The following is a 27,953-nucleotide window of genomic DNA, read 5'->3' on the forward strand; positions in this document are numbered from 1 at the left end:
CCGAGGACAAAGTCCTGGGGCCTGGCGGTGCCTGAGGGGGCACAGTCTGGGCCTGGCTGCTCTCATTAGGAAGGAAAGCTCCATTCCTTGGCCACTGCTGAGAGATGAGCCAAGTGTAAGGTGCTACCTACATGTTTGATGTAAGCATCCCAACTGGCAAGTTATAGGTCTGTTTTACAGCAGGAGAGACTGAGGCAGAGAAATTAAGTTGTCTGGGTCACATCATATTAAAATGCTGAAGTCAGGTCTGATGATTGTTGCTGCCTCTCTGTACAGCCTACCAAATGCCCGGGCAGTTCTTGTCCAGAGGCCCTGGAGAAGGAAGGTCATGCATGAGGTCCCTGAGGCGGGCCTGGGCTGGGCCTCTCTCACATTCTTCCTGGCAATCATGTCATCTGGGCCTGTCACTTAGGGCACCCCCACCCAAGGTGGGTGGGAAGAGGTGATGGTTCCTAATTCTGTCAAGACAGGTGGGAGAGGTCTGTGAATGATGGGGCTGTGGCCAGTCCCTGGCAGGTTCCTTGAGCCTGGGTGTGGCCTGGGCTCCAGTGTTGGTTAAACAGCAGCCTGAAGAATGAGACATGCTTTCAGTCCTCCGTCCACCCCAGTCCTCGCCATGGTCTGCTGATAGGGTGGCAGACCCAGCCCATGCCGTGGAAGTGACCCTTCTCCATGAACCTGTTAGCCTGTTCTTGATCACCCATCCCATCTCCTTTGAGTTGCCTGATGCCCTCAGAAAGAAAAAGATCTCAGGGCCGAGACTTCCTTTCCTTAAGGCAGATACCAAATCCACACCCTCTCCTTGGTGGGGCCCTGGAGCCTCTGCAGCAAATTAACCCTACGCCCTGCCTGTACATGATTCTTTCTCTGCCTTGACTTGGCACAAGGCAGGAGGGGTGACCTGGCTGGGGGGAGAGTCAGAGCCAGGAAGGACCTTAAGTCACTAGGGTACTTATCCCAGTGAGGTGAGTGACTTGCCCAGAGGACCAGAGTGGCTAAGGGCAGAACAGTCCACCTTCTGTTCCATAGGGACGTGCCCCAGGGTCGGCTGACTTTCTCTTTGTTGTGAGTTTCATGATTGTAAATCACAGAGCAGAAATCCTGCTGATGAACCTGCAGATCTCTCTAGAGTCTATCCAAGGCAAAATCTGAGCCGAAAGATGTACAAAACCAAGTCCCTGTTACAAACTGGCAGGATGGGAGTGGGTGGGAAGGAGAGGGAAATTAATCCATAAGATCATTCAAATAATATCCCTTTTATAAAATTTCTTGGAGCAGCTGCTGAGGGGGCCAGGCACGGTGCTAGACCCAGGAATGGAGCAACAAGGCAAACAAAATCCACCCAGCCCTCCAAGGAACGGGCAACTTTATGAGGAGGGGAGTGTGTACAACAGGAGGGTAGTCTGTGTACCATCCCAGCTGATGCAGAGGAAACTGAGGCTGGGAGGGGCCGAGGAACTTGCTCGAGGTCACAGAGCTAGGTAGAGCAGATCTGGCATTTGCGGTTAGGTCTGCGGGTGAGCCCCGCCCCAGGCAGCACCTGTCCTACCCACAGCTTCCAGCTCCCTCAGGGGCTTCCAGCCTAGTTGGGAGGCAGGACAGATGCATCAGGCAAAGATGGGGAAGACTGGGATTTGTTAGTGTGAGAGCGGCTAACACACACCCAGAGCTGTGGGAGGCCGGGATGGGCAGGTAGCTGCGCTAGAGGCAGGCTGGTCCAGGGCGGGCATAGGCAGGTGGGAGGGGAAGTGAGGGGACACCTTGCAGAGGGAACTCAGAGGGAATGACTCACACCTGACACAGGCAAGTTACAGCTGTGCCTACAGGTGTGCTGTGTTGCAAACAGGGCGGCCTGACAGTGTTAGTCTCAGTCGTGTCCGACTCTTTGCAACCCCATGGACGGTAGCCCCCCAGGGCCCTCTGTCCATGGGATTCTCCAGGCAAGAATACTGAAGTATTCTTTCAGTATTCTTTCCCTTTTCCAGGGGATCTTCCAGACCCAGGGATTGAACCGGGGTCTCCTGCATTGCTGGAAGATTCCTTACTGCTGAGCCCCCAGATTAAAGTGGAGACCTGCGGGAGATAGGAGAGCTGGCTCTGGTGGGTCCTGAGGTTTCCCAGGGTGAGGTTTGCCTGGTTTGGCTCCACAGGGGACCATTTGCTGGATGGTTCTGAGCTGATGACACCTGGGGTGTCCTCCTTGACTGTCCTCTCCTGATCCCTAGAGCCAGGGACCCAGGTGGCTGGCAGAGGGCTGGGGGTACAGGGGAGCGTGGGCCAGTAGTGGTTATTGGGAGTGGCAGGCCCCGGGCAGGGGCGACCCAGAGGCTGAGAGGGAGGCAGTCAGGAATGGAACGGGCATCAGCGCACAAGATCGAGGGATGTGTGTAATCCCGGAGGGGGGTCGATCATCTCCAGCTGGAGTCCCTCTTCATCTCCTACTGGGCCTGGAACGTCGCCCTGAGTGGAGCAGGCTGGCGGTGCATCTCAGGCTGAGAAGCTCTGCGCAGCCAAAGCACCGCAGCAGTCGGTAGTTACCGCCCCTCCAGCGCGCTGGCCGGGCAAGGAGGCGGAGGCGCGGCCCCCGGGTTGGGATCTGTGGGTGTCAGGGCTGCATCTGCGCCAGCGTCTGAGCCTGGAGTGGGCGGAGGAGCCGGGCAGGCGGACCGCAGACAGACCCAGCCGGCCTTCCCCCACCTCGTCCCCGCCCCCGTCCCTTGGAAGGAGGACGAGTTTCGGGGGTCAGCAGGCTCAGCTGTCTGCGAAGTGGGGCTCCGGGCCCGTCACCAGAACGCCTCCCCTGTCCCCGGGAGGATGGGGCTACCCCAGAGAGGACGGCTGCAGCCTCTAGGGGGCTCTCGGGAGAGTAGCCCCGGGCCCCCAGCGGGCGCGGGCCAGGTGGCAGCGCCCGGGCTGGGCTGCACGGAGGAGGCGGCCTCCCCGGCCAGGGGCGGCGGCTGGGGCGGCGGCAGGGGCGGCCCTGGGATCACATGGGTGGAGGCAGGTCTCGGAGTCCCGGGCGGGCTCTCCCCTGAGTCAGGCAGACGGCGGCGGCGGCGGCGGGAGCGGCGGCTTCTCCTTGCCTCCCTCCTTCCCTTCCCTTCGCTCTCGGGCCTTGCCGCCCAGCCCGACAGGTGAGCGGGAGCCAGGTGAGCGCACCCACCTGTGCTCGGGGCGCATGGCTGGCGTCCTCCCCGGCCCCGGCGCCTTGGCCGTTCTGTGCGCCCGCGGCTCCCTGGGTGCCCGAACCTCTCTGCGCACGGCCGCTCCCCGCAGCCTCGCCTGCGGTCGGTTCCCCGCCTGGAGCTGGGCTTTCTCCTCCCGGGCGCTCCTACTCCAGCCCCCAGGCGCACCGGTACTTTGGTCTCAGAACTTAGAAGGAGCCTGAACTGGGCGAGCCGGGCCGACGGGCTGGGCACTTCTTAGCTGCCCCGGCGCAGAGTCCACTGACCAGCTCAAAGGTCTGGGAATCCAAGGCATTTGCTAGCCGCCACAGCCGACTTGGGGCCTGTGGGAGGGACAGAGAGGTTGGGCCCGGGCAAAAGGGGAAGCCGAAGGGTCGAGAAGTGGGCAGACAGCCTCACTTGCCCGGGCACCCTCTCCCCAGTCTCCTAAATGCAGGAAGTGGTCCCAGTGTGCTTGATAGATTTGGGCAGCATTTGTAGTCCATGGACCTCCCCAAGGGCAGCCCCAGGGTGGGTGCTTGGTAGGGTGGTGGCCCAGCTTGGCATTACAGCTTCCTGCCTGGGTTGGCTCCTGACTCCAGAACGAGAGGGTCAGGAAATCCTACAAGGGCCTGGTCTACAGGGACACTCCCTTACCCAGTGGAGGGGCCCTGGATGGGAGTCCTGTGGCCCCAGCTCGGCGGCAGCATCTGTCAGCTCGCCCTGCTGGTCAGCGCCCAGGGGTGGGTGTGCCCAGTGTGGCAGATGAGCCTGTCCTTCTTGCAAGAGCGGCTGGGAGGGCAACAGGCCATTGGGGGAGGTGGAAGCCTTGTCTTGCCACTTGAACCATGTTCCCAGGGGCACAGCAGGCAGCTGGGAGGCCCCCAGCCAGCTACTTGAAAGCCTGCTGTGGTGCAGCCCCTTTCTGTTCCCCGAGTGTTATCCTCCCCCAGAGCAGGGAGGAAGTACCTTGTGCAGTCGGGTTTGGGGACCGGAAGCCAGCACTAGGGGCACTTAGCGTTGATAGTGGAGGAGGGGAGAGGAAGTGCTGACATCCACCACCTGCCAGCCCTGCCTGCCTGCCTGCTCTCAGCAAGCCCCAGTGTCTAGCACCCCAACAGCTGGCCTCCAGGGAGCTGCTCTGCTGAAGACAGACGCTAAGGGGGAAACTTAGAGTCCTGACTTCCCAGGGTGGGGGAAGTGGAACTGAGGCCTGCGGGAGAGGTTAGTCACTTCCTCTACCAACCTCCACCCGCTGACCCCCCCGCCCCCCCCACCCCCACCTCAGCCCCTAACTGGCTGCTCCGGGGACCTGTCACACACACCTCACCTCCACTTCACAGCATCCCCCTGGGGAGCTGAGGGGCTGGCTCCATCTCTCCATCCTTTCTGCCTCAGGTATGGCACTGACGGTGGATGTGGTGGGGCCAGCGCCCTGGGGCTTCCGAATCTCTGGGGGCAGGGACTTCCACACGCCTATCATGGTGACCAAGGTAAGTGCTAGTTCCAGGAGATGGGGAGGTGCCCCCAGAGTCAGGTTCTTCCCTGTCTGTCCAGTCCCCACAGACACCTTTCTCTTTTTTTTTTTTTGTTCTGGAGTCAAGGCCTGCTTCTGAGATTGTTGGCCGGGGTAGAGCTGGGGCCAGGTTGCCATGAGGATATGGTGGCCACTTCTAGGGAGTGAAAGGGAGCTGGGCCAAGTGCAGGGCCTGCTCTTTCTCCTTGGTCACCGACCCCATACCTACTGGCAGCCACTTTGGTGGTTAGTAGGGGAGGCCCCCTGAGCTCTTGGTGATTCTCCAAGGGCAGGCAGCACCTGCATGATTTGGTTTGCACAAGCAGGGCTCTTTTCAAGCACAGTTCCTGAAATTCTGCCATTGCATATTCTTTGAGAGGCCCTGTTAAAATCCCAGTGCTGGAGTCAGGGGTGGGGGGGCTGCCACTCCAGCTTCTGGACCCCTCCAGGAGGGGATAAGCTAATTAACTGGGTGGACACTGGTGGGCAGGGAGAGTGATGTTAAAGGGAGATATGCAGGCCAGCCTGGTGCAGGTCAGCTTCTGTGTTTCTTGGGCTGGACAAGGACATTTCCTCTCCTCATTCCCACCTGAGTGTCACCTGAGACGACTTGATCCTCATCCCCTCCAGGTAACTGAGCGGGGCAAGGCCGAGGCTGCTGACCTCCGGCCTGGTGACATTATTGTGTCCATCAACGGTGAGAGTGCAAAGGACATGCTTCACGCCGAGGCCCAGAGCAAGATTCGCCAGAGCCCCTCACCCCTGAGGCTGCAGCTGGACCGGTAGGCCCTCCACCTCCACTAGGCCTGCCAGTATTGCTCTGCCTTCTGCCAACCTGCTGCACAATGACTGCCCTTATCCCCTACCCTCGGCTCCAGTCTGGCCTCCCTGGGCCACTATGGTTCATCCCCGGGAAGGTTTGGGCTCTGGGGCTGCAGCAGGACAGCTGAGGCCAACCGGGTGCCCAACCAGAGTTGGGTGAACAGTCAGGGTCGGGCAGGCTGGCATCAGCCACCTGGATGCCCGGGTTTGACTGGTTCCCAGTGTGTGGGGTACAGGGCGTGGGCATGAAGTGGGTTGAAGAGGAGGAAGGTGTGCCTGAGGCTGGGTCCCCAGGGTCCCTGCCTCCAACACCCTCTGTTCTGATCTTGGGATGGTGAGGAGTTTGGGGTCTCCCTCCCCATAGAACCCCCTGTGGCTCCCCATTTCCTCTCTGGACCCTGTTAGGGAAGGCAGATTCCCAGCCTGGAACCCTGGGCTGAGTTGGAGGGTGGACAGGTGGCTTCCTGGGGTGGAGCATCCCAGTGAGTCAGAGGGCAGGAATGCTGGGAGATCCCCCTGCCAGGAGAGCCCTCTGGGCGGGTCTTGAGCCTGAGTCAGGTACCTCCTATACCTCTGCCAATGCCTCCACCACCAGCTTCCCTCTGAGCTGGGGCTCCATGCCCTCTCCTCGCCTCTGCCACCCCTCCAGTGCTGTGGATGCTGGTTCCCGGGACCTCTCATGACCCCAGCCCCTTCAGTGCCTACGTCGTGCCACTTCTGGCTCCTGAGTGTTTACAGGAGTGCGGCCTGGAGGAGGAGGGTAGAGAATGGGTCATGGCATCTGGGAGGGGACCAAAATCCACAAGAAGCTGCAGAGTGGGGTGGGGGAGGGGTGAGGAGCTGCTGACACCATCACTTCCTCTCCTATGCTTCTTGGATGGGACCAGCCCCATCAGAGAGGTGGTACCCCCAGGCTTCCTCCAGTTCCACATGGGGGCAGGTCCAGACTCCCTGCTTCTTCTTTCTTTTGCTCAAACCCCTCCTAACCTCTCCCAACACCCCAGCCCCAGGAGACCTCTCAGGCACTCAGAAGCCCCAGGCAGGAAGTGGTGCTCTGGGCGGGGCCAGAGCCCAAGCTCCCCTCACTCAGGCCCTAAACTCTCTCCTGGGAAAGAGCCGAGGCTGTGGCTGGCATGGAGTGTGGGGACTGAGGTTCCTATTGACCTTGCTGGAAGTGGTCAGACCTCCAAGATTGGTGTAGTGGGACATGGTGGGCCCATTCCTCACCCTCAGCAGCTCCCAGCCCTCTAGTCACCTCCTGTTCAAGGCTCCAGTCAGATTCCACCGGAGGGGAGTCCCTGGGGAGCTGAGGCTGGGGGTTGGGGGTGCCTTGGTGATTAGCTGCCTTGTTCTTTAGGTCCTTCAGCTCCCTGCCTGGCAGGAAGTGGGGCTGGCTCCACCCTCTGTTTTATTGGGGGAAGCCTGCAGAAGGGGCAGAGAAGTGATTCTTTCAAAGGCTGAGCTGGCAGGGGACAGGCCCCTGGAGAAAAGGGGGCAGTGGGCCCAGCCATTGTAGGCCTTTAAGAATTTTGGCAACTCTCTCTCTCTGGTCTTGAGTTTCTCCAGGGGTGAAGGATAAAGGATTACTTATATATAGTCAGCTGTCCCCTACCAAACTGATCCACAAACTGATGCTGACCAGTGATATAGTTTGGGTGAAATGTTCCCCCACCACCACCAAAAAAAAATAAAGAAAAGGAAAAACAAAGGCAAGGCAGAGGGAGGGGTGATATTGTTTGGAGTTTTTAAAAAATTTGAATGTATTGAACTTCTTGCTGAAACGATGTCCTTTCTACTTTGTAGTGCTGAATTGTCCTTTGTTGTAAGAAATGATGGTGGCCGTTGATGATAGTTACTTGTGAATTTGGTAAAGTTGAGATTTAGCTACCTGATGTCTGAATGTTATGTACATTTTCCTAATCTTGAGAACCCAGTGTGGGGACAGCTGGAATCTACAGGCCCTACCAGCTTAGTGGAGGTGCCAGGACCCCGGTGACACTCACCTCCCTCTGTCTTCTCTTCAGGCCCCAGGCTGCCTCTCCCGGGCAGGCCAATGGGGAAAGCTCCCGGAAGTGCTGGCCACTCGCTTCCAGGTAGGACGATGCCTCCTGCTGGGAGCCCCATACCCTGAAGTGATGGGGGCCCCTCCCTTGCTCCTCTCGGCCCTGCTCTTCCAGGCCCCTCTCTCCACAGAGCTCCAGGAGGACACACACTGACAGCCAGGCCTCCCTCAGCCCCCGACCATGCAGCCCCTTCTTCACCCTGCCCCCGACCAGCCCCCAGGCTCCCACTGGAGAGGTGGTGACCAGCCACAGGTGAGCGCAGCGGGTGGGCACCGCATCCAGAGGTGCAGGCTAGCCTCTCAGAGTCTCCGAAGCTGAGGTTAGGGGGCTCTGGGGGTCACCTCTGTTTCCTTAGGGCAGCCTGGTGGAGAGGACCCAGGCACCCTCTGTCCATTTCCCCATTTCAGTTTCCAGAGCCTGGCGTACTCCCTGGAACCTGCTTCTGCTGACCACTTGTACTATGGGGGCCGCCGTGGAAGCCGACAGGTGAGGATACCTGGTTGGTTGGTAGTGGTGCCTGTAGGGCCGCAGGTGGCTGGCCCCACCTGGGCAGTCAGCACTGCGGTTTCCTAGCAGTGGTGGGCTCCTTTCCGGAGCTAGGAGGCCAGCGCTCTGGTGAGGGAGACAGTCCTTGTGCTGGCTAGACCCAGGTGGCCTTCTAGATCTTACATTCCTACTCGCTGCCACCTCCTCCTTGCTGATGGCTTCCTCCCTTCTCCAGTGTTTCTCTTGGGCTGGGACCGAAATAGTTTTGCTGCTGTTGTTGGGATGATTCCCTTTGGCTCTGGCTGCATCTCTTGAACACATTCCTCCCCATTCCAAGCCCCATGCCCGCCCCCAACTCCCATCACCCATCCCCCCTCTTCCTCCTCTGACTCAGCCCCCAAGAACCACCAGAGAACCACCAGCCGGACTGTGATTCCGACTCCAGTTGCATTTGGCTTATTGTCTGTTTTTTCCCCCCTCCCCAGCCCTTTACTCCTGGTCCCACTGTCTGACAGACAGGACCCCCCAGGTCCCACTGTCTACGAGTGACAGCCCAACCCCCACCCCTTGGTGGTATTTCTCCTCTCCAGGGGCAGGGTTGGGGAGGTGAGGAGTGAGGCGGCCAAGAGTCCTGGCCACAGCTGCTGGGGGCAGAGTTTGTGGGGGCAGGTCCAGCCTTTGGGGTGAAGGGGATGAGGCCCAGCTGCTGGAATCCTACCTCAAGTTGATTCTGCATTCCAGAAAGCAGAGCCTTTGGAGATGGCTGGGGGAGGGTGCTAGAAACTGGGGGCTCTGGAGAAGGACAGAGCAGGGTCTTTTGGAGGCTTCGTAGTAGGGGCTCCCTGGTGACCCGCTGCAGGGCCTGCCCAGTGGCCCTCCATGCAACGTGGGCATAGAGATGTATATATTCAATGAGACACCATCTTTAAGGAATTTCAAACATAATTGTAGAGATAAGAGAGACATGCAAAACAACTTTGGAACAATTAAGCACTGAACGGTATGGTCTTAATTATAAAAGCAGGAGGCGTTCTGGGAGGGGACAGCTGAGTGTGGGCTGGGGTGGCCTGAGAAGGCTTTGTCAGGAATTTTGCTGGATGTCAGAGGTAGATTTCGGATTAGAGATGATGAGCTGGGGAGATGGGAACACAGCAGTTGGAGCAAGACCTGGCATGTCTGGGCCTGGGGGCCTTCTCCACAGAGATAGGGGCTGAGACCAGCTAGGGATGAGCTTGGTCCATCCTGGCCTCCTTCCTCCCGGTGTCTGCAACCAGGGCAAAGGGGAAAGGCAGATGAGATGGGGAGTGGCTTTCAAAGTGGCAGCAGCAGCACCTTGGAACTTGTTAGAAATGCAGATTCTCAAGCTCCAGTCTAAACTTACTGGATCAGACAGGGGTGAGGGCCTGGGTGGGGTGGGGCCACCCATCTGAGTTCTCAGGAGCCCTCAGGGATCTGCTGTACACACAGCTTTGAGGACCACCCATGTGGTGTGAAGAGGAGCTCTGGGTGGGGTGGCAGGGAGACCTGGGTTAGTCTTACCTCTACCGTGTCACTTTGGACAAGGCCCCCTTCCTCCACTCTCTGGGCCTCAGAGTTGGACCTGAGGCTCTGAATTCCCTTCTTTGATCCTGAGGCCTCTTGTCATTCTTTCGACAAATATTTGTGGAGCAGCTGATTCAGTCAGGCACCCTTCTAGGCTCTAGGGATACATTGGTGGAAAAGCAGAAATTCCTAACCCTGTGAAACTTGCCTTCTGGTCTACAACAATGAGGCTGTAGTCAGATGGGGTGGAGTCACCAGACACATAGCTCCCTCTTGGGAACCACTCATGCACTTAAGCACCTTAAAGGCTCTGAAAAGTCCTGTGAGAAAGATGCTTAATTTTATTAATTTCCTAAACTTGTTTAACTGCAGAATTTCTCCTGGGGTTCCCCATTGTCCACTCCCCCAAGCACTCAGTTATTAACATCCCCCGCAATACATTTTGAGAAGTATTGGCTAGTGACAGCTCTTGATGAGCAGATAAACAGCTTTGGAGATGAAAGGTGGTTTGGTAAAGGGAAGTGTCACCTATGGGTGCCTCGAGGGGAGGAGGGAGGTAGGGAAGGGAGGGGAAAGGTGAAGCTGCTCCAAGTCAGGGCGTTGGGCTTCTCTCTTTACAGGCTTGCCAGGTGGCTCACCTGTAAAAGTACTCGCCTGCCATGCAGGAGACACAGGAGACGTGGGTTCAATCCCTGGGTCAGAAAGATCCCCTGGAGAAGGAAATGGCAACCCACTCCAGTATTCTTGCTTGGGAAATCCCATGGACAGAGGAGCCTGGTGGGCTACAGCCCATGGGGTCAGAAGAGTTGGGCACGACTTAGTGACTAAACCACCACCACCTTGGGGATGAGGTGGTTTGGCAGGTAGAAGGGGGCAGAGGTGACTACAGATGAGGTGCCACTGCCCCAGGTCATGGCCTTGCCTCTGGCTCCCGAGTTGGCTAAGGCATCACTGGGCTCAGGAAGTAGGACATTACCAGTCCTTATGGTGCCCTTCAGAAACCAGAAGTTGCCCCCTTCTCAACAGGCACACTCTTGGGTGACCAGATATGAAGTAAAAACAGCCCTTGTTTCACTGGCTAGCATGAGGACATGGCCTACGAAGGGAGCCAGGGTGGATTTCAGCTCTCCCTCCCTGCTGGCCAGTGCCCCCATGCAGGGCACATGCTGGCCTGTCTGGGACAGCAAGATGAACATTGTTCTTGAGTACCTGGTGCTGGCTGTCCTTCCTAAGGGAACAGCCTCACCATCTGTCAATTGACTGCATGGCACCAGCCGGGCACCCAGGAGCCCAGCGAGGAGTCCTAGCCCAGCCTCCCACTCCCTGAGGGACTTGGACCAGCCAGTTTCCTTTCTGACCTTTAATCTCCTTACTGTAGAAGCCGAGGAACAGAAGAATGCAGGCTGGTGCAGGGGGTCTGGTGCAGTGAGTTTAGGGCTTTTTTTTTTTTAAGACTTTGAAGTTTGTTTTCAGCTTAAGAAGTCATGAAGTTTTTCCACTTGACAGTATACTTCAGCCCCAACTTTTTAAAAACAAAGCATTTGATTTGGCCGCGCTGGGTCATAGTTGCGGCATGCAGGAACTTCTGTCTTTGTTGCAGCATGCAAACTCTTGGTTGTGGCCTGTGGGATCTAGTTCCCTGACCAGGGATCAAACCTGGGCCCCTTGTTTTGGAAGCTTGGAGTCTTAGACACTGGAACACCAGGAAAGTCCCATCCCTGACTTTGAATTTTAAAGTCGAAAGTGTTTGGCTTTCTGGGAAACTGTGCCCTCAGCCTGGTCTTGGCGAGCCTAGTTGTCTCTGAGGCTCTCCTCTCCTTTGGGGATGGCTACAGAGAGAGTGCAAGATGCAGGCCAGAAAGCAGAGCAACAGGGAGACTGCAGGCAAGATTTCCAGGTAGAGAACAGGTGTGAGAGGCCCAGAGGGCAAGCACACACTGAGCAGTGGACTCTGCTCTGAGCCCCAAACAGGCCTGGCTCCTCAAGGCTCCATGGGGCAGGACCAGACTTCCCAGGGCAGTCGGGAGAGGCTGGTGAGCCCAGACCCTAGTGTTACCAGAGGAGAGATCTCCCCCAGCATGTGGGGGAGACGGGACTTTTGTGTGGCCCCAACTCTGACACCAAGAAGGGTCTTGGCCCTTTATGTTTCCTTTTCCTCATTGCAAAAGGGTCAGCTTACTTTCTCTCTGCTTGTCTGCCTCCCCCCGCGCCAGTAAGCAACGTCTTTGCAAACACAATCCGTGAGATGGCAGAGGAGCCGGCATGGTGGCCCCACATGCTCGTCTTCATTCTGTCCCGTGCCTGTTCCCCTTTGGGCAGCAGCTCACCCTTCCAGAGCTGGGTGCTGGCCTCCCTCCCTTCTCAGACCCAGTAGGAGCAGCTGCTGGCTGTTGCTGGTGCAGCAGGGGGAGCCTGCTGGTCAGCGAGGGCTGGGGGCCCCCTGGTGTTGGCCTGGGGAACAGCTGAGCCTGGCCGCTCAGATGGGTGTGCTGGCCCAGGGCCCCACTGCTGACTCCTCCCCTGGTGCCTCTCCTTCTCACAGGCCAGCCTCAGCCCTGCTGGCGACTCAGCGGTGCTGGTACTGCCGCCACCGCCCTCCCCGGGTGCCCGTTCCTCCAGCTCCAGGCTCAGGTACCACTGGGGTGTGGAGGGAGGGATGGGATCTTGGAGGGTCTGGGAGCAATAGGAGTCTGTCAGGTTTCCCGGAGAAGGGTGGGGGGGTCCCAGCTCTGTAAGCCCAGTTGGCTTCCCTTTGACCCCCAGAATCCTTTATCCTGCCCCGGGACACTCTTTCTCTGCCCTCCTGCTCCTCCTAACCCCCGGGCATGGGTCCCTCACTCCTGGCTGGCTCCCTCCATCCCTGCAGTGCCGCCTCAGAAGGCGAAAGCCACCTCCTGAGAGAGGACTCAGAAGTCTTCAAAATGCTGCAAGAAAACCGCGAGGCACGAATGGCCCCCCGGCAGTCCAGCTCCTTCCGGCTCCTGCAGGAAGCCCTAGAAGCTGAGGAGAGAGGTGAGCCCCTGGGGGCTCGGGCAGGAGGACATTCCCCCAGGACACTCTGAACTGCTGACCAGATGTGTTAATAAATTAGCATTTAAATCAGTATTTTTTAAGGCTCTGACTTATAGAAGCCACCTTCCCTGAACTTCAGGAGCCTCTGGTCTGGTAGGGGTTACTGGGTTGCACCCAAAGGTGCTGGCTAGGTTCAAGGACGTGCCAAGGGAACCATAAAGGTAGGTGGTGGGCCCTGGGTCTCCAAGGAGGACTTCATGGAAGAAGAAGGGTTTGCCTTGGCCCTTGAAGAAAGATCAAGTCTTTCACAAACGGCCTTAAGAGGGTGGCCGGGAGCTGTGTGGAATGTGGAGGTCTGAGCCAGAGGGTTTTCGGGTGGGATCAAGAGGACTCTGGCTGCATGGAGGGGGGCTGTGGAGGTTAAGTCCTGGCTGTGAAGCCTTGCATCCAGGCTGAGGAGTGTCCTAACCCAGGAGGGCTGGGTTAAATAGTGACAGAGGATACATGAGGGGCCAAAGTAGGCAACAGAGGTATGGTCTCCCACCAGTGGGTGAGTTGTTAATTCATCAGACGTTTACTGACTCATCCAGTGGACCAGCCTTGAGCTATGTGGCAATCGAAGGTGGTCGGGACCACCACCTACTACTACTACTACTAATCTACTCCCGAGGAACTCCGTGTATTGGGCAGACTGGCTGCTCAGCATTCTGGGAAGTGGATGTTTGTGTGTGTGTGTGTATCTATGTGTGATGCTGGGGGAGGCGGGGCGCAGGGCACTGCCTCCTTCTAGGGGAGAGATGAGGAGGGCCTGGCCTTGGCAGTGGTATCAAGGGGACAAATGATGGGACTGTCAGAAGTATTTGATCAGGCAGAATGACTGGTACCTGGTGAAAGAGAAAATGTCAGTCACTCAGTCGTGTTTGACTCTGCAACCCCATGGACTGTAGCCCCCCAGGTTCCTCTGTCCATGGGATTCTCCAGGCAGGAATACTGGAGGGGAACCTGGTAACTGGTTCCAAGTCTGATGTTTTGCTCCTGGAGGTGTTCACAGAGGGAAAGGAGACAGGGTAAGAAGCTTTGGAGCAAAGCACATCCATCACCACCCCAAGGCCTTGGCAGGCCCTGGAAGGGGGCACAGAGAGAGGTGGGGAGGGGGGCAAAGTGTGTCCATCACCACCCCAAGGCCTCAGCATGCCCTGGAAGTGGGTACAGAGAGAGGCGGGGTGGGGGTGGGGGTGGTGAGGGCAATGCAGACAGATGGTGACTTCACCCCTGAAATCTTGGCATCCTCAGCTGTAGACAGGGACCATACCTGCCAGGTAACATCTGTGCTTCACCTTCACTTTGTTCCAAGGCTCAGACACCATAATGCACATGAGAGCCCTTTGAAAAGTGCACAGAGGTGGTATGGTATGTGTTATTATCTGTTATTACCATGTCTCTTAGTGTCATTATGACTGGATCAGTAGAAAGGAACCGCCTGCTTGGTCTGATGTGTCAGACACTCAGCACAGACGCTGCTCAGGCTGCCTTAGCTTGGGTAGCTCAGCCTTGAATCTGCTCCCTGCCCTTGACCAGCCTCAGCCAAGGGTCTGGCATGATCATCTCCTTCCTCCATGACCCCCGCTCATACCCAGGGTTGCGTTGAGGTCCACTTGGAAGTGTGCCTTTGACAACGAGTCTCTTTGGAGCTAGTGCTGGGGGAGGTGGAGTGAGCATCAAAAATACAGCCTGGGGACTTACCTGGTGGTCCAGTGGTTAAGACTCTGCCTTTCAATGCAGGAGGGTACGTGTTTGGTCCCTGGTTGGGAGACTAAGATCCCACATGCCTTGTGGCCAAAAAAAAGAAAAAAAAAAAAAAATACAGCCTGATGCTGCTGCTATGGACAAGCTCTGATGTGTCTGTCTGTCCTCCCCCCTGTCCAGGTGGAACACCTGCCTATCTGCCCAGCTCGCTGAGTCCGCAGTCCTCCCTGCCCACCTCCAGGGCTCTGGCCAGCCCACCCAAGCTCCACACGTGTGAGAAATGCAACACCAGCATCGCGTGAGTGTTGGCGGCCTGGGGCACAGGGCCTGGGATAGGGAGGGCAGGGCCCAGATGCTCTGTGTGAATCCACTAGCCAGAGGCCCAGGGGGAGCGCTGCCACAGGGGACTTGTGATGGGCTCAGGGGTCGTTTCAGCCTTCTTGGGATGCTTGCACTGGCTTTTTCCTGCAGTCTCTCCTCTTGCTCCATTTCTTTCCCTGCCTTCCTGGAGGAGGAAGAAATGCTACTGTTTTTGATTTCTCTCCAATCATCATCTCAATGCCTCTGGAGATCTGCTCCGCCGCCTCCTGGAAAATCTTGCTCTTAATCCCTTCTTCCCGCTCTTAGGCTGCCTTTTCCAGAGGTGGGTGCATTTTTTCTTAGTGGGTGGCGTGATAATGTAGCTCAGAGAAAACATTCTCTGGAAAATTGAACCTTGGCCATCCCAACTTCCTGGTAAATTTCTTCCATGCTCAGTGTTGACAGGTCAGATTAACTCTAGGCAAGTCCCTGGCCTCTATGTTTCATCTGCAGAATAGCAGACTGCCCACCCCAGCTGTGCATGCCCGAGGAAGGGGATCCTATGCCTTGGTTCTCAAAGAGCTGCAGCTGGGCCCCTGAGGGATTTCAGCCAACACCCCCAGAATTTCCCCTTCAGGAGGTCCCCAGCCCCAGGATTTGCATCTCCAATTCATCCCCTGGTGACACGATGCTGTGGGTCTTGGCACCTGGGACTTCACTTGGAGAATCACTATTCTGTTAACAGTCCAGAAGATTCAGGATGGTGCTTGTCTGCCTTTATGCGGGGGAGGAATGACTTTAAGATTGGGGTCCTGTGGGTGTGGGCTGGGGTTTCCCTGAGGGTAGGCTTGAGGAGTCAGGTGTTTGAGATTTTGGGACCTTCCAGGGTCCTGGCTCTGGGCTGGGGACTAGGCTCCCTGAGAATGGGAATGGTGGCATCGTGCCAGGCACTCCTGTCCCTCCCTCCTGCCCCCCAGGTTAATGGCTGTCCCCTCCCTGTCCCTGCAGGAACCAGGCCGTCCGTATCCAGGAGGGGCGGTACCGCCATCCTGGCTGCTACACCTGTGCTGACTGCGGGCTGAACCTGAAGATGCGAGGGCACTTCTGGGTGGGGGACGAGCTGTACTGCGAGAAGCATGCCCGCCAACGCTACTCTGCACCCCCCACCCTCAATTCCCAGGCCTGAGCTCTCAGCCCACCCTCCACTCTGTGGGCACCTCCACGCCAAACCCATGCTAATAGCACGTTGGCCTGGAAAGGTGATGGGGAGCGGGGTGAAGCCAGAGGCTGGGACCTGCCTGAGCTGCAAGTGAGGGCAGTCCACATCCCCAGGCCTCTGCTGGATACTGTTGCATCCTCTTGATGGATGGGCTCTGCATCAAAGCCCGAAGTGGGTGCTGCATTGGACATCTTTGTGCACCAGGGATTAAGCAGGTTGGGACACAGATATAAGTGTCCAGAAGGAGAGGGGTGGGCCAGAGGCTACAGGTATTCACTGTGTAAAGTTTTCAACATATGAGCACTAAAAATATATACTGTACGTGAACAAAATAAAGTAGGTGCCCCTCTCTTCTCTCCTTCCCTGCCCCAGCCCCTGGAAATGAGCTTCCCATAATCCTAGGTGGAGAGTCTCTCTTTTTTTTATTTTAAAAAAATGTTTTTTAATTTTGCACTCGGGTCTTCACTGCAATGAGTGGGCTTTCTTGAGTTGCACTGTGAGGGCTTTTCTTGTGATGCACGGGCTCTGCAGCATGCAGGCTCAGTAGCTGTGGTGTGCTGGCTTAGAAACCCTGTGCCATGTGGGATCTTAGTTCCCTGACCAGGGATCAAACTCACGTACCCTGTGTTGGGAGGCAGATTCTTAATCACCCCACCCCTAGGGACATCCCTGGAGAGTATTCACATGTAACAATTTTTCGCCCTCTTATTTCCCCGCCTCCCTCCAAGCCCACTCCTACCAGATTGCTTCGCCGTGTGACATTCCCTACTGAAGAGACTGGCTCCTTTTAGTGGATGGTCATGCTCTCCCTGGACCATTTTGTAAAGATGCCTGTTTTATTGGGATGATCCCTGGTAGAGGAATGAGTGTCTCACTGGGAGCCTGGAGATGGATGAGGGTGACAGAGCGCTGGAAGCAAACAGGAGGCAGGCCCTGAAACCGCTTCTGCCCAGGCCCATCTCAGTAAGACAGCATCTTCCTCTGCCAGCCCTGCCTGGGCTGGCGCTCTGCCCCTCGCTCTACTTCGTATGGATGCTGCCAGCCCTGCTGACTTACTCAGAGGAGCTGGGGAGGCAAGTGAGGAGACAACACCTAAAGCTGTGGTTCCCAACCTTTTTGGCACCATGGATTGATTTTGTGGAAGAAAAGTTTTCCACGGATTGGGGCAGAGAGGGGGATGGTTTGGGGATGATTCAAGCGTTTTTCATTTACTGTGCACTTGATTTCTGTCTTGTGGCAATCTCAGGATATTCCGCCCTGACATTAGGGCTAGGGTTCATGCTCCTGTGAGAATCCAATGCCTCGGCTGCTGACAGGAGGTGGAGCTCAGGGTGGTAATGGCAGTGTTGGGGAATGGCTGTAAATACAGATGCTTTGCTCACTGGGCCTCCTGCTCACCTCCTGCTATGCAGCCTGGTTCCTAACAGGGCACGGACTGGTACCAGTCTAAGGCCGGAGGGCTAAGGACCCCTGATCTAAAGAACTTTGTGTACTTGCCCAAGGCTGTCTGTACCCATTTGAGAAAGATCATCCCTAGGGGTAACCTTGGACAGGGCTGTGAGTTAGCTTTGCCTGGGAGGGACAACCCAGCAGTGCCCCCACCCTCCCAGCCAGGGTTTGTCTGCCAGCCTCTCCCCTGGGAGCCCCAGCTGCTTCACAGGTGGTAGATTGGAAAGCTGGTGCTAGGCGTGCCTGCCATGGGGCTATGTTTGAGTCAGACAGGGGGCTGTGGTCCTCTGCCAGATTTTTGGCTTGATTCACCCATCACTTCTGGTCCTAATCCCAGAGGACATTTTAGAAAGGTGCATGGGTGCTCCTGGGGTGCAGCACCTACCTTACCACCCAGTCAGTCTGGAGAGAAAAGATAAAAGCTGGAGGGTGCTTTGGTTCTATCTGGTTCTTTTTGAATGGAATCTTGGCAGAGACTGTGTGTGTTGCCTCCTCAGGCACCTTGATGTAATTTATACCTTGCTATAATTGTCCCACTTTTTGCCTGAATGACTGCCTTTATTTTTATAGGAAAGATCAAGCCTGTCTGTGGCTCAAGGAGTTGTCAGGCCCCAATAATCTGGTCCCAAGTAGGACAGGGTCCTTGGCGCCACCTAGTGTCAGGTGTAGCCCTTGGCAGGGAGAATGCTCACAAAAGGGGACTGATTGACTCCTCTGTAAATTCTTGGGTCCTGGCACAGTGGGAATACCGGAAGAGCACTTTTATGGGTTTCCTAAAGATGTATAATCAAGTGGCAGCAATAGAGTTGACATGATGAAAGGTGCTATATGGTAGTGAGTGTGAAGAGCTTACGTGGAACACACAGCAGCACTCTGAGAGTTCAGAGCCAGGGCCATCATTGTCAGAGGAACAGGACTCAGACAGATGGAGGAGAGACATGCAGAGTGAGGGGGTTAGTGCAAGTGGAATGCTCAGGTTAGGGGAGAGGCTGAAGGCGATACTGAGACAAGATTGGAAAGGAAGATGGGAGCCTTGAATGCCGTAAGATATGGTTTGAATTTCACCTTGAGGCTCTGTGGACAGTAAAAAAAAATCAGCAGGGAAGTGACAGGTTGGAAAAGAGAACGTTGGGGTCTTAATATGGTCAGATCCCCACGCGTAACAAACCATTCTCTTAGACTCATGGTAGCTCTAAGGAAAGGAGAACAAATGGGGTATGGAGGCCCATGTGAAATGGGTCGGCCAGTGAGCTGTTGAAGGCCTTTCAAAGGCTGGACAGGTTTTAACTAATAGTAGTGTAGTGTTAAATGGCAACCCACTCCAGTGTTCTTGCCTGGAGAATCCCAGGGATGGGGGAGCCTGGTGGGCTGCCGTCTATGAGGTTGCACAGAGTCGGACACGACTGAAGTGACTTAGCAGCAGCAGTGTAGTGCTAGTCACTTAGTCGTGTCTGACTCTTTGCGACTCTGTGGACTGTAGCCTGCCAGACTCCTCTGTCCATAGGATTCTCCAGGCAAGAATACTGGAGTGGATTGCCATTCCCCTAATTGTGGCAGTCAGCTCTCCTCCCCAGGGCCCAAGTGTTTCAGCATCAGAGTTCTTTGCAGCCACCAGCCAGCCCCAGCCTGGGGGAGGACTTCTTTGGAAGAGAGTTATTAGTCAATCCTGGTTGCCAGAGGAGAAAGTGGGGGGCAGCCTTTGGTCTCTGCCCAGCTGTGAGCATCCACCTGCTTTGACCCAGACAAGCTGGGGAGGGGATGGGATACCACCCAAGCAGGCAGCTGCTATTTGTCCAGCTCAGTGCCCTCTTTACTTTCTTCTGTGTTTTGGGGAATGACTTCAGAAATGATGACAGATTCAAGTTACAAGTGACCTGAGAGAGCATCGGATACAGCCCCCTGCTATTGGAGATGAGAAAATGACTTTCCCAAAGTGACACTGCTAGGTAATTCTCAGGTGCTTTAATGTCAGTTCTCACCATTCTGAAATAGGTACTGTTGTCATCCTAGTTGTGTCAATGAAGAAACTGAGGACAGGAAGGATAAGTCGCTGGTTCAAGAACTCCTGGCAGTAAGGGCAGGGGGCTGAGGAGCCAGGAGCCTGAGTCCTGGGTTCCTGGCTTTCCCTGGGCTGCTCTTGTCCCTCCACCAAAGGCAGCCTTCCAGGCCACGGTGGAGGTCACCACAGCTTTCAGCCATCTCTAGTCTGCCAGAAGCTGCCCTGGGCTCTTGGCTTTGCCTTTCCTCCCACAGGGCCTAGCTGGCAGGAGATGTGCTTCCTGAAGCTGGGACTTCCCCCATGGAGGCTGAGGGATGCCTCTGCTGGGGCCACCATGTGTCTCAGGGACTCATGGTAGCTACTCATCCCTCAGGTGGGCAGCGAGGGTGTGCCCCTCCTATCCCTTCCAGCATCACTAAGAGAGAGATGATTCTTCTCTGGTAGAAGGTGGGGGGAAGGAGAGACAGCCTTCTGGGTGGTGAAGGCCTGGCCCAGCTCTGACAGGCGCTTGCCACAGTTAGGGCAGTAAACGGCAGATGGGAAGGCAGCATGTGGCCCCCCACAGTGGGGGATCCCAACCACCTTGAAGGTTCCGGCATATCTACATGGGGAGGAGGGAATGGCCTGGAGGAGAGTGTGCCTGGTGTGTGTGTGCCTGGTGTGTGTGTGCCTGTGTGTGTGTGTGTGTGTGTGTGGTTTGAGCCCACACAGAGCCCTGTGCTGAGACACTGCATTCCTGGCCGGGCTGGCTTCCTGCTCCAGATACATTCCTGCCCCAGAGTCACCACAGAGACTGCCTGGAATCTGGCCCCACATTCTCGAAATTCAGGACAAGATCTGGCAAAGGTTCCCTCCCTTTACCTCCCTATCCTCTGACTCAGGAGGGGGAAAGCCCCCTGACAGCCAGCCCTCCCTCCATACCCCCCAACCTCCGCCTCCTCCCCTGGGAAGCATGGTGCACGATATACCGGGCTGTTGGACTTGTACTGTCCCCAGGCCCAGGCTTCTCTGTTTTGTACCTGGGAAAGAGTCATGGGGGTGGTTTCCAGGAGGACAGGGCCGCAGCGGGCAACCCAGAGAACTCAGACAGCAGGGAAGGGCCTGGCCTGAAAGTCAAGGTGTCAAGAGTAAATTTGGGCAGTCATTGTTCCCGGGGGGAGGGGGGGGAGTTGTGGGGAGGGGCGGGGGTGAGGGCGTCGCTGCAGGCCTGTTTCCCCATGTCATAGAGTTAGAATCATGTAGTTTTTGATTCCTGACCGATCCTGCGGGGGCTGTTGGAGGACAGGTAGGAGGAAGCAGAGGGTGAGCAGACTGTCTTCTCTCTCCCAGATAATTACCACTTGCGACTAGAGCCTCCAGCTCCAGCCTGCCCCTCTCCCTACTCCCGGAGGCTCAGGTGCAAGCTTGCACGTCCGCCAGCTCCCTTATCTCCCTCCAGGGAATTTGGGTCCTGCTGGGATTTTTCCAGCCCCAGTGACCTTCCTCAGGGGACTGAGGTTTCCTTAGAGGCCACCACCCCATCTGGTCTCCAGGCTGTCTCAGCTTTCTCGGCTGCCTGCGGTGGTGGAGTTCCATGGACTCAAAGTGGGTGGGGCTGAGGACTGGTGAGCCTTTACACTCCCAGACCTCGGGGCTGCCCTTCGGTCCCCCTGTTTCACTTTACCGGATCCTGAACCACACCCTCGCCCCCGCCGGATTCTACTCTAGCCCAGGATCCAAGGCGCCCTGCAGTTATTGGAAAGGATTTCTGTGCCGAGAATCCCTTCCACCTTTGATTGCGCCAGGTTTCAGAGTGGCTGAGTGACTTTCCCGAAGGCACACAGCTGGGCGCGCGCGGACGCGGACGTCCTGGCCTGCGATCTTTCCACCGCCTGCACGTGCTGATCCATTTCCTTCCGCGCTCGCGTCCGGTCGCCGCCCCCCGCCTCTCCCAGCTTCATTTCGGCCGCAGTAAGATAGACTCGGCTTGGGAACCGTGGGCAGGGTGACCCCACGCCACGGGCGAGACCGCATCCCCCGCCAGGGTCCCTGCTCTTCGGCTAGGCCGGCTGGGCAAGGGAGCCAGGGGCCCGCCTCCTACCCCTGCCCCCTGCCCCCGGCCCCTGTCCCCGTCGACTATGCTGGGGGGCCCAGGCCCCGCCCTCGCGGCCCTTCTCGTCGCGTTCGCACACCTGCGCACCCCTCCCCGCCCCGTCCCTCCCCAATGCGGGTTGGGAGTGTCCCGGGGCCGCACCCTGCCGGGTCCGGACGCGCAAGCCTAGCCGCCCGCCCGACAGCGGCTCCGCGACGGCGGCAGTGATAGCTCGGTCTTTCTGCAGCAGCCACGGCCCGGGCGCCGCATTGGGGCCGGATTGGGGCCATGCTGGGCCGGCGGCGCGTCTTCGCCGTGGAGCCGCTGGGCGGCCAGGGTGAGTCGCCCACTCAGGGGCGGGCCCGGACCTTTGGCCTGGAGCCGACTCTCGTGCCCTGGCCCCTGTCTGCGCTCCCCGCCCCACCGGCAGAGCCCGCACCACCTGCGCGGCGCAGCCCGCCCGACCTCGGTGCGCCCTCCTCGCCGCCTCCCTTAGGAAGGGCCGGGGATCGCGTCCTCACGTTGGAGGCCCTTTTACTTTTTGGCGTTAAACCGATCGTCACCTCCATCCCATTTTCCCCGGGCCCACTTACCTCTAATTCCTGGTCAGGATCCTCGTTTCCCTGGCTCCTGCCCCAGCCGGCGGTCGCGAAAAGCCCTCATCTCTGCGGCGGTGGACCTCTTTCCAAAGGAGCCGCGCAGGGGTAGACTTCCTGGTGGACTTTCTTGCCCAGAGGGGCCTGGTTTGGCATCCAGATGCGGCAGGCCGGGGAAGGAGGCCGGCCTCCGTCCCCTCCAACCTCCAATTCTGTATTTTTACGATTGGGCACCTAGACTGCAGGAGAGCCTGGCACAGACCAGGAGAGCTGTAGAGAGGACAGTGATTGGGCGACCGCGCTGCTTCTCCTACCATTTGGGTTCCCTTTCCTCAGTTCAGATTTTTTTCAACTCTCCCAAATTTTCTGTTTCTCATTTAAAAGAACAAAAGTCCAAAATGATTATGGCTATTGTGATTTTTGGTACCTTTTCCCTCCAGGACTTCCGGGATGGACTTTCTCTTGCATCCTGATGCCAGTTTAGACCCCTGCTTCCCTCTTTGTGTCCTTTCCCCTCTCCCTGAGGCGGAGGCACAGCCACACTACCCCTTGGGGAGCAGCCGAAGAGGCTATAGTTCCCCAGTGATGGTTCAGAGGTCTTAGGCTGACCTCAGGGGCCAGAGCGCAAGGGCTCCCTGGAAGCAAGTGCCCGCCCCTCGAAGGAAGATATCATTAACAATTACTTTTGTAAAAGGGACCCCCATCCTAACCCAATCTCCCAGACAGGGATGGAGAGATCTGGACGCGGCTGTGGTCTGCTGAGCTCCTCCTGTCACCTTTGACCCAGGACACTCCTCCCCGGGAAACGCCACCAGTTGCAGGAATGTTGGCGCAGCCGGCCCAGCCTGATGACTGACTCTCCTTGCAGATGGGGCTGGCGAGGACCTGGCACATGGTTGTGTAGTGCCTGGAGTCAACAGCACCTACAGGCAGATCCCAGATGTGGCTCCAGTTTGCTCATCAGACTCCTGGAAGAGGCAAGACCAGCTGAGAGGTCCCCAGGGGCAGGTGCCGCTTCTCAAACTGGGCTCCCAGGACTCAGGAGTGGAGATGGCGGTTGGGGACAGCTCCCTGGCCACCTCCCCCAGCTTTTCTCAAGACTCTCTGAACTTTGAGCCCCTGGAGAGCGCTGAGTCCCTAGCCCTTGGTGCCCTGGAGCCTCCTGCCCACCTAAGCCGGCTTCTAGCCAGCTGTAAGCTGGAGCAGGTGCTGAAGCGCTCCCACCAGCTCTCAGTTCCCCCTACCAGCTTGTCACAACACTGCCACTCCCCAAAGTTGTCGCCTAAGTGTGAAATGCCCCATTCTGAAGCAAGGGGACCAGAGGCCACTGAGGCAGAGAGTGATTTGGAGGATGGCCTGGAACAAGCAGAGGTGGTAAGTGCCAACTCTCAAGGGTGGGATGGAGATGGACTCTCCCCTACCTCCTCCACCCCTCCGCCCCAACCTTGTTCTCCCTGGAACTCTCCCAGGCAGGGTATTGTGTGTGTGTGTGTGTTAGTCGCTTAATTGTGTCCAACTCTTTGTGACCATCATGAACTGCAGGAGGAGACAACCCTGGCACCTGCAGCTTGCCAGGCTCCTCTGTCCATGGAATTCTGCAGGCATGAATACTGGAGTGGATTGCCATTCCCTTCTCCAGGGGATCTTCCCAACCCGAATCAAACCTGAGTCTCCCATGTTGGAGGGAGACTTTTTACCATCTGAGCCACCAGGGAAGCTGGGGCAGGGCATTCCTTGCCTCTCATTGATGGGTTGGATGAGATGTCTCACCTCACCCCCAACCCCCAGTTGTGTGGAGATGAGCAGGGCCTGGGGCCTACCTGGCCCTTTGCCTGGTTGGGCACGGGGTGAGCAGCTGGGTGTGTGTTCTCCTCTTACTTATTCTGCCCCATCTACTGGCCCGTTGGGTGGGAGTCTGGCTGGGTTCAGAAGTCTCTCTGACCTCACTGTGTCCCACAGGTGGAGGACTTGGAGCCTGAAGCCTGCTCCGGCCTTCCGGGGCAGGGTCTTCGCTATCTGGAACACCTGTGCGCGGTGCTGGAGCAGGTGGCAAATCTACAGCAGCTCTGTCTGCAGCTGCAGACTCAGAGGGGCCCTGCGGTGAGTGAGCTGTGAGTGGGCAGGCCGGCTGGTGGGCAGGTGAGGGGGAGGCAGAGGATCGGTGGGACCCCTGAAACCAGGACTCCCTTCAGAACAGCCTCAGCCCTCTAGCCAGGCCCAGAGAGCCTGTCTCTCCTGTGCACAGGATCCTGAAGAGGAGGAGGAGACAACCCTGGCGCCTTCACCTCTGCCTTCTTATGCCCCAGGCAGTGAGGTGCGCGGACCGTGGGAATGGCTCAGCCAGACAGAGGAGACAGGTGAGCTCCAACTGCATCTCTCTCTGCATCTTGCCTAACCAGGGCCCCACAGGCAGACTGCCTGAGCTCTGGGCTTGATGAGTGCCTTCCTGTTCCTTGCCTGGGGTAACCGGATTATCTTTCTGAAGGAGCAAAAACAGCTTCACCCCCAAAGGTAGGGGCGCCCAGTGCCAGCCCTCCCAGGCTGTCAGAGGCCCTGATGGAGCCAGCTCACACCTCATCCTCCCAGGAACACAAGGTAGGTGAGGGCTATATGTGGGGCCTGGCCTGCTGTAGTGGGAAGCCTGGTGTGCTACAGTCCATGGGGTCGCAAAGAGTTGGACACAACTGAGTGACTGAACTGATACGTGGGGCCAGGTGACAGGATGGGGTGGGGGTGGGATGGTTGGGATGTGTGGATACCCTGAAAGCTAGAATATGAGAGGATTCCTATTTGGAGCAGGTGACTTGTCCTGATTATGGTGACAACTATCTGTGGGAGCTTGGTCCGGGGTATGTTGTGAGGAGGGACCTTGGGTGACCCCCTCACCCTCTGCTCAGGGGGATTGCTCCCACTGGAACAAAGTCAAAGTCCTGCTCAACCGGATCAGGTGGGGCAGCCCTCGACCTGCTGAACTTGCCACCTCTGCCGATGGTCCTGTGACACACAGGTGAGTCCTGTGACCCAGCCCCCAGGTGAGTTCTGTGACCCTGCCCAGGGCAGGGCAGAAGGAGGAGCCTGATGAGCTAGGAGGCTGAGGTTGTGCTGCCAGTTGTTATTTTTGTCCCTGCAAAATTTGAGAGAGGCAGTCTTGGAGAAGGCTTTCCTGGTGGCTCAGCGGTAAAGAATCTGCCTGTGATGCAGGAGACCCGAGTTTGATACCTGGATCTGGAAGATCCCCTGGAGAAGGGCATGGCAACCCACTCCAGTATTCTTGTCTGGAGAATCCCATGGAGAGTGGAGCCTAATGGGCTACAGTTCATGGGGTCACAGAGTCGGACACAACTGAGCAACTAAACAAAAAGTCTTGGAGAGGTTGTGGGAAGAAACAGAAAGTAGTTAAAAAGCCCCATTTATAGATGAGGAGTCTGAGAACAGGGCTGGGGAGGGAAGTTATCTTCCTGAGGCCGCACGGCGAGCCAGTGGCAGAGCCAGGACCAAAAGATAGGAAATCGTCATGTGAACCCAGCAAGCCTTCAGCCCTCAAAGCTGAAACTTAGGCGACCTCCCTGGGTTTCCCCAGGAAAGCAAGGTAGTGCACACAGAATGCCACAGCGGGTGCTGGGAGTGAGGGTCTTTACTGAATAACTCTCCAGGATAAGCCCCATCAATTAATATCCTTAGGCTTTTCGCAATTGTCGGTCAACTCAGGGGCCATCATTACTTTTTTTTTTTTGAAGATTAATTTTTGGCTGTGCTGGATCTTGGTTGCTGCTCGGGCTTTCTCTAGCTGTGGCCACCAGGGGCTACTCTGTTGCGGTGTGTGGGCTTCTCACTCTGGTGGCTTCTCTTGTTATTGAGCACAGGCTCCAGGACATACGGGCTGTAGTAGTTGGGGCGCATGGGCTTAGTTGCCTTGCAGACTGTGTGATCTTCCCAAACCAGGGATGGAGCTCATGTCTACTACATTAGTAGGCAGATTCTTTTTTTTTTTTTTTTTTACAAAAAAACCCTTTTATTTTGTATTGGGATATAACTGATTATTCCAGGGCTATATTGCAACCCTGGTGATTTCCCAGTCAGTTATCACCAGGGCTTTCCTGGTGGCTCAGATAGTAGGGTCTTACTGCAATGCAAGAGACCTGGGTTCAATCCCTGGGTCCTGAAGATCCCCTGGAGAAGGGAATGGCAACCCACTCCAGTATTCTTGCCTGGGAAATCCCATGGACAGAGGAGTCTGGTGGGCTATAGTCCAAGAGTTGGACACATCTGAGTGACTACACTTTCACTTTCATGGCCAGTTAACAATGTTGTGGTAGTTTCAGGTGAATAGCAAAGGGACTCAGCCCTACATGTGCTTGTATCCATTCTCCCCCAACCGCCCTTCCCATCCAGGCTGCCACATAACACCAAGGAGAGTTCCATGTGCTGTACAGTAGGTCCTTGTTGGTTATGCATTTTGAATACAGCAGTGTGTACAAGACCTTTTCAAACTCCCTAACTATCCCTCCTCCCCACCCCCCACCCAACCCCTGCCCTGAGTAGGTAGATTCTTAATCACAGAAGTCTGCCATCATTACCTTTGTTTTTTTCCCCTAGCCTAGAGCTTCCTTCCTTTTTCCACAGGATTGCATCAAGGGACCTCCCTGAAAAGCCTCTGGGCCATCCCCTCCAGAAGACCTTTATGCCATCATTAGTGGTTAAGAAGAAACAAGACAAAAACCTCTCTGTACACTGAGACCTCCTGGTGCAGGGATGTGACCCCCGTGGGGCGAGTGCAATGAAGTCTCCTCGCCGTCTGCCCTGATGCTGCTTCTGGGCACTGCCAGAAAAAGCTGTGGATGCTCTGTCTTCTCTCTGAACTTCTCTCTGAACTCAGGCAAGGGCTGAGTCCTTCTCTTCTGAGCAGCCAAGGAGCCCTGGGTCCCTGAGAGGCCCCAAAGTGCAGCAGCTCTGGGGCTCCTCCTTGGTTGCCAAAAATCCCTGGGCTTAGGCAATGTGAACCTCACTGATTCATGGGGCATCCATGGGGCGTGTCAGGCACAGTGATCTCTCGGCACCCAGTGTGTCGCTGGGGACTGTGGGACTGTCAGTGTGGTGAACTGACTGGATCCAGCCGTCTCTCTGGAATCATGCCCTCATGGTGAGGTAACCGCAGGACGATGGACCTGACCTTCACTCCTGAGTGGACAGTTACTGATCTGGAGTCCTGTCTTCTTCCTCATACTCAAGTGGGCAGCCCTAGAACAGAGAAGGGCACTCTTTTGGCTGCCTCTGCCCTGAATCTTGCCTGAAGACTGCACCAGGGATGGGAGAGTCAAGTACAACACAGGGAACAGCAGAGTAATCTTCAAGGTCTACTCTCTGCTGCTTTACTGCTTACCTACATCATAGCTGAAACCAGAGGCCCAAATTAGCATTTAGACCTTGACAAAATTGCTTAACTTTTCTGAGCCACAGCTGCCCACTTAATCTCCCAAATGGTATAACGATGCCTGCCTTGCCTACCTCACAGACTTGTTCTGAGGATAAAGTGAAATTAAGCTGCCTCAAAATGCTTGGTGAATGTTAAATGAATAGGAAAGGCGGTTGGAGGGAGGCTAAACTGGAGGGATGATGAGAAGGTCAGAGGATAAGGGGGAATTGGGATTGCTAATTGGGACTAAAATGGCCAGTGATTAGTGGCAAGACTTTGAGCGAGTCATTTGAGTCTCTCACGTATCACATCTGAGAATTAGAACACTAACACCTGACCTGCTCATTCCCCAAGAGTTGATGTGAGGACTAAAGAAAATGACTGTGAGAATTCTTTGTAAATGTATATTGTGAAGGTGTGTTGACTGAAAAAATACACGCAACCTAAGAGACCTTTATTCTGTGGGAATTTTTAGGACTTCAAGCCTTGGAGACAGCATTTCCTCAGAGAACTCTTTATAAGGAGGTGAGGTGAGGAGTCAGGTTATATAGAAGT

At 56.4% G+C, this 27,953-nt stretch overlaps 2 protein-coding genes across 4 annotated transcripts; both read left to right on the forward strand.

The window, feature by feature from the left end:
- Positions 1-2,500: 2,500 nt before the first annotated feature.
- PDLIM2 (PDZ and LIM domain 2) lies at positions 2,501-17,077 on the forward strand. The gene is given in 12 exon segments (XM_027549875.1): positions 2,501-3,075; positions 3,077-3,461; positions 4,563-4,657; positions 5,311-5,462; positions 7,527-7,567; positions 7,570-7,595; positions 7,696-7,817; positions 7,973-8,051; positions 12,136-12,224; positions 12,460-12,605; positions 14,532-14,649; positions 15,660-17,077. Coding segments are annotated over 12 exon segments (1,692 nt in total). The 5' UTR covers positions 2,501-2,814; the 3' UTR covers positions 15,838-17,077.
- Positions 17,078-20,608: 3,531 nt separating this feature from the next.
- On the forward strand, positions 20,609-27,855 carry C8H8orf58 (chromosome 8 C8orf58 homolog). 3 transcript variants are annotated; one of them, XM_027549883.1, is made up of 8 exons: positions 20,609-21,268; positions 21,637-21,726; positions 22,854-23,359; positions 23,945-24,085; positions 24,231-24,342; positions 24,471-24,580; positions 24,883-24,992; positions 26,609-27,855. In XM_027549883.1, exons 2-8 carry the CDS (start codon positions 21,678-21,680, stop codon positions 26,718-26,720), a joined length of 1,140 nt encoding a protein of 379 aa, XP_027405684.1. In that variant the 5' UTR covers positions 20,609-21,268; positions 21,637-21,677; the 3' UTR covers positions 26,721-27,855. The 3 variants fall into 3 exon arrangements, with proteins under 3 accessions (XP_027405684.1, XP_027405685.1, XP_027405683.1); XM_027549882.1 differs by lacking the exon at positions 20,609-21,268 and having other exon boundaries at positions 21,279-21,726; XM_027549884.1 differs by lacking the exons at positions 20,609-21,268; positions 26,609-27,855 and having other exon boundaries at positions 21,277-21,726; positions 24,785-24,976.
- Positions 27,856-27,953: the final 98 nt, after the last annotated feature.

The sequence above is a fragment of the Bos indicus x Bos taurus genome, chromosome 8 (genome assembly GCF_003369695.1).
Source record: "Bos indicus x Bos taurus breed Angus x Brahman F1 hybrid chromosome 8, Bos_hybrid_MaternalHap_v2.0, whole genome shotgun sequence".
Lineage (NCBI taxonomy): Eukaryota > Metazoa > Chordata > Mammalia > Artiodactyla > Bovidae > Bos > Bos indicus x Bos taurus.

What these genes read in the sequence shown, in the direction of transcription:
- C8H8orf58 (XM_027549883.1), top strand. Translation starts at nt 21,678, where the DNA reads ATGCTGGGCCGGCGGCGCGTCTTCGCCGTGGAGCCGCTGGGCGGCCAG. An exon ending in GGAGCCGCTGGGCGGCCAGG is followed by an intron (nt 21,727 to 22,853) that starts GTGAGTCGCCCA and finishes CTCTCCTTGCAG; the next exon opens with ATGGGGCTGGCGAGGACCTG. An exon ending in CATCCTCCCAGGAACACAAG is followed by an intron (nt 24,581 to 24,882) that starts GTAGGTGAGGGC and finishes CCCTCTGCTCAG; the next exon opens with GGGGATTGCTCCCACTGGAA.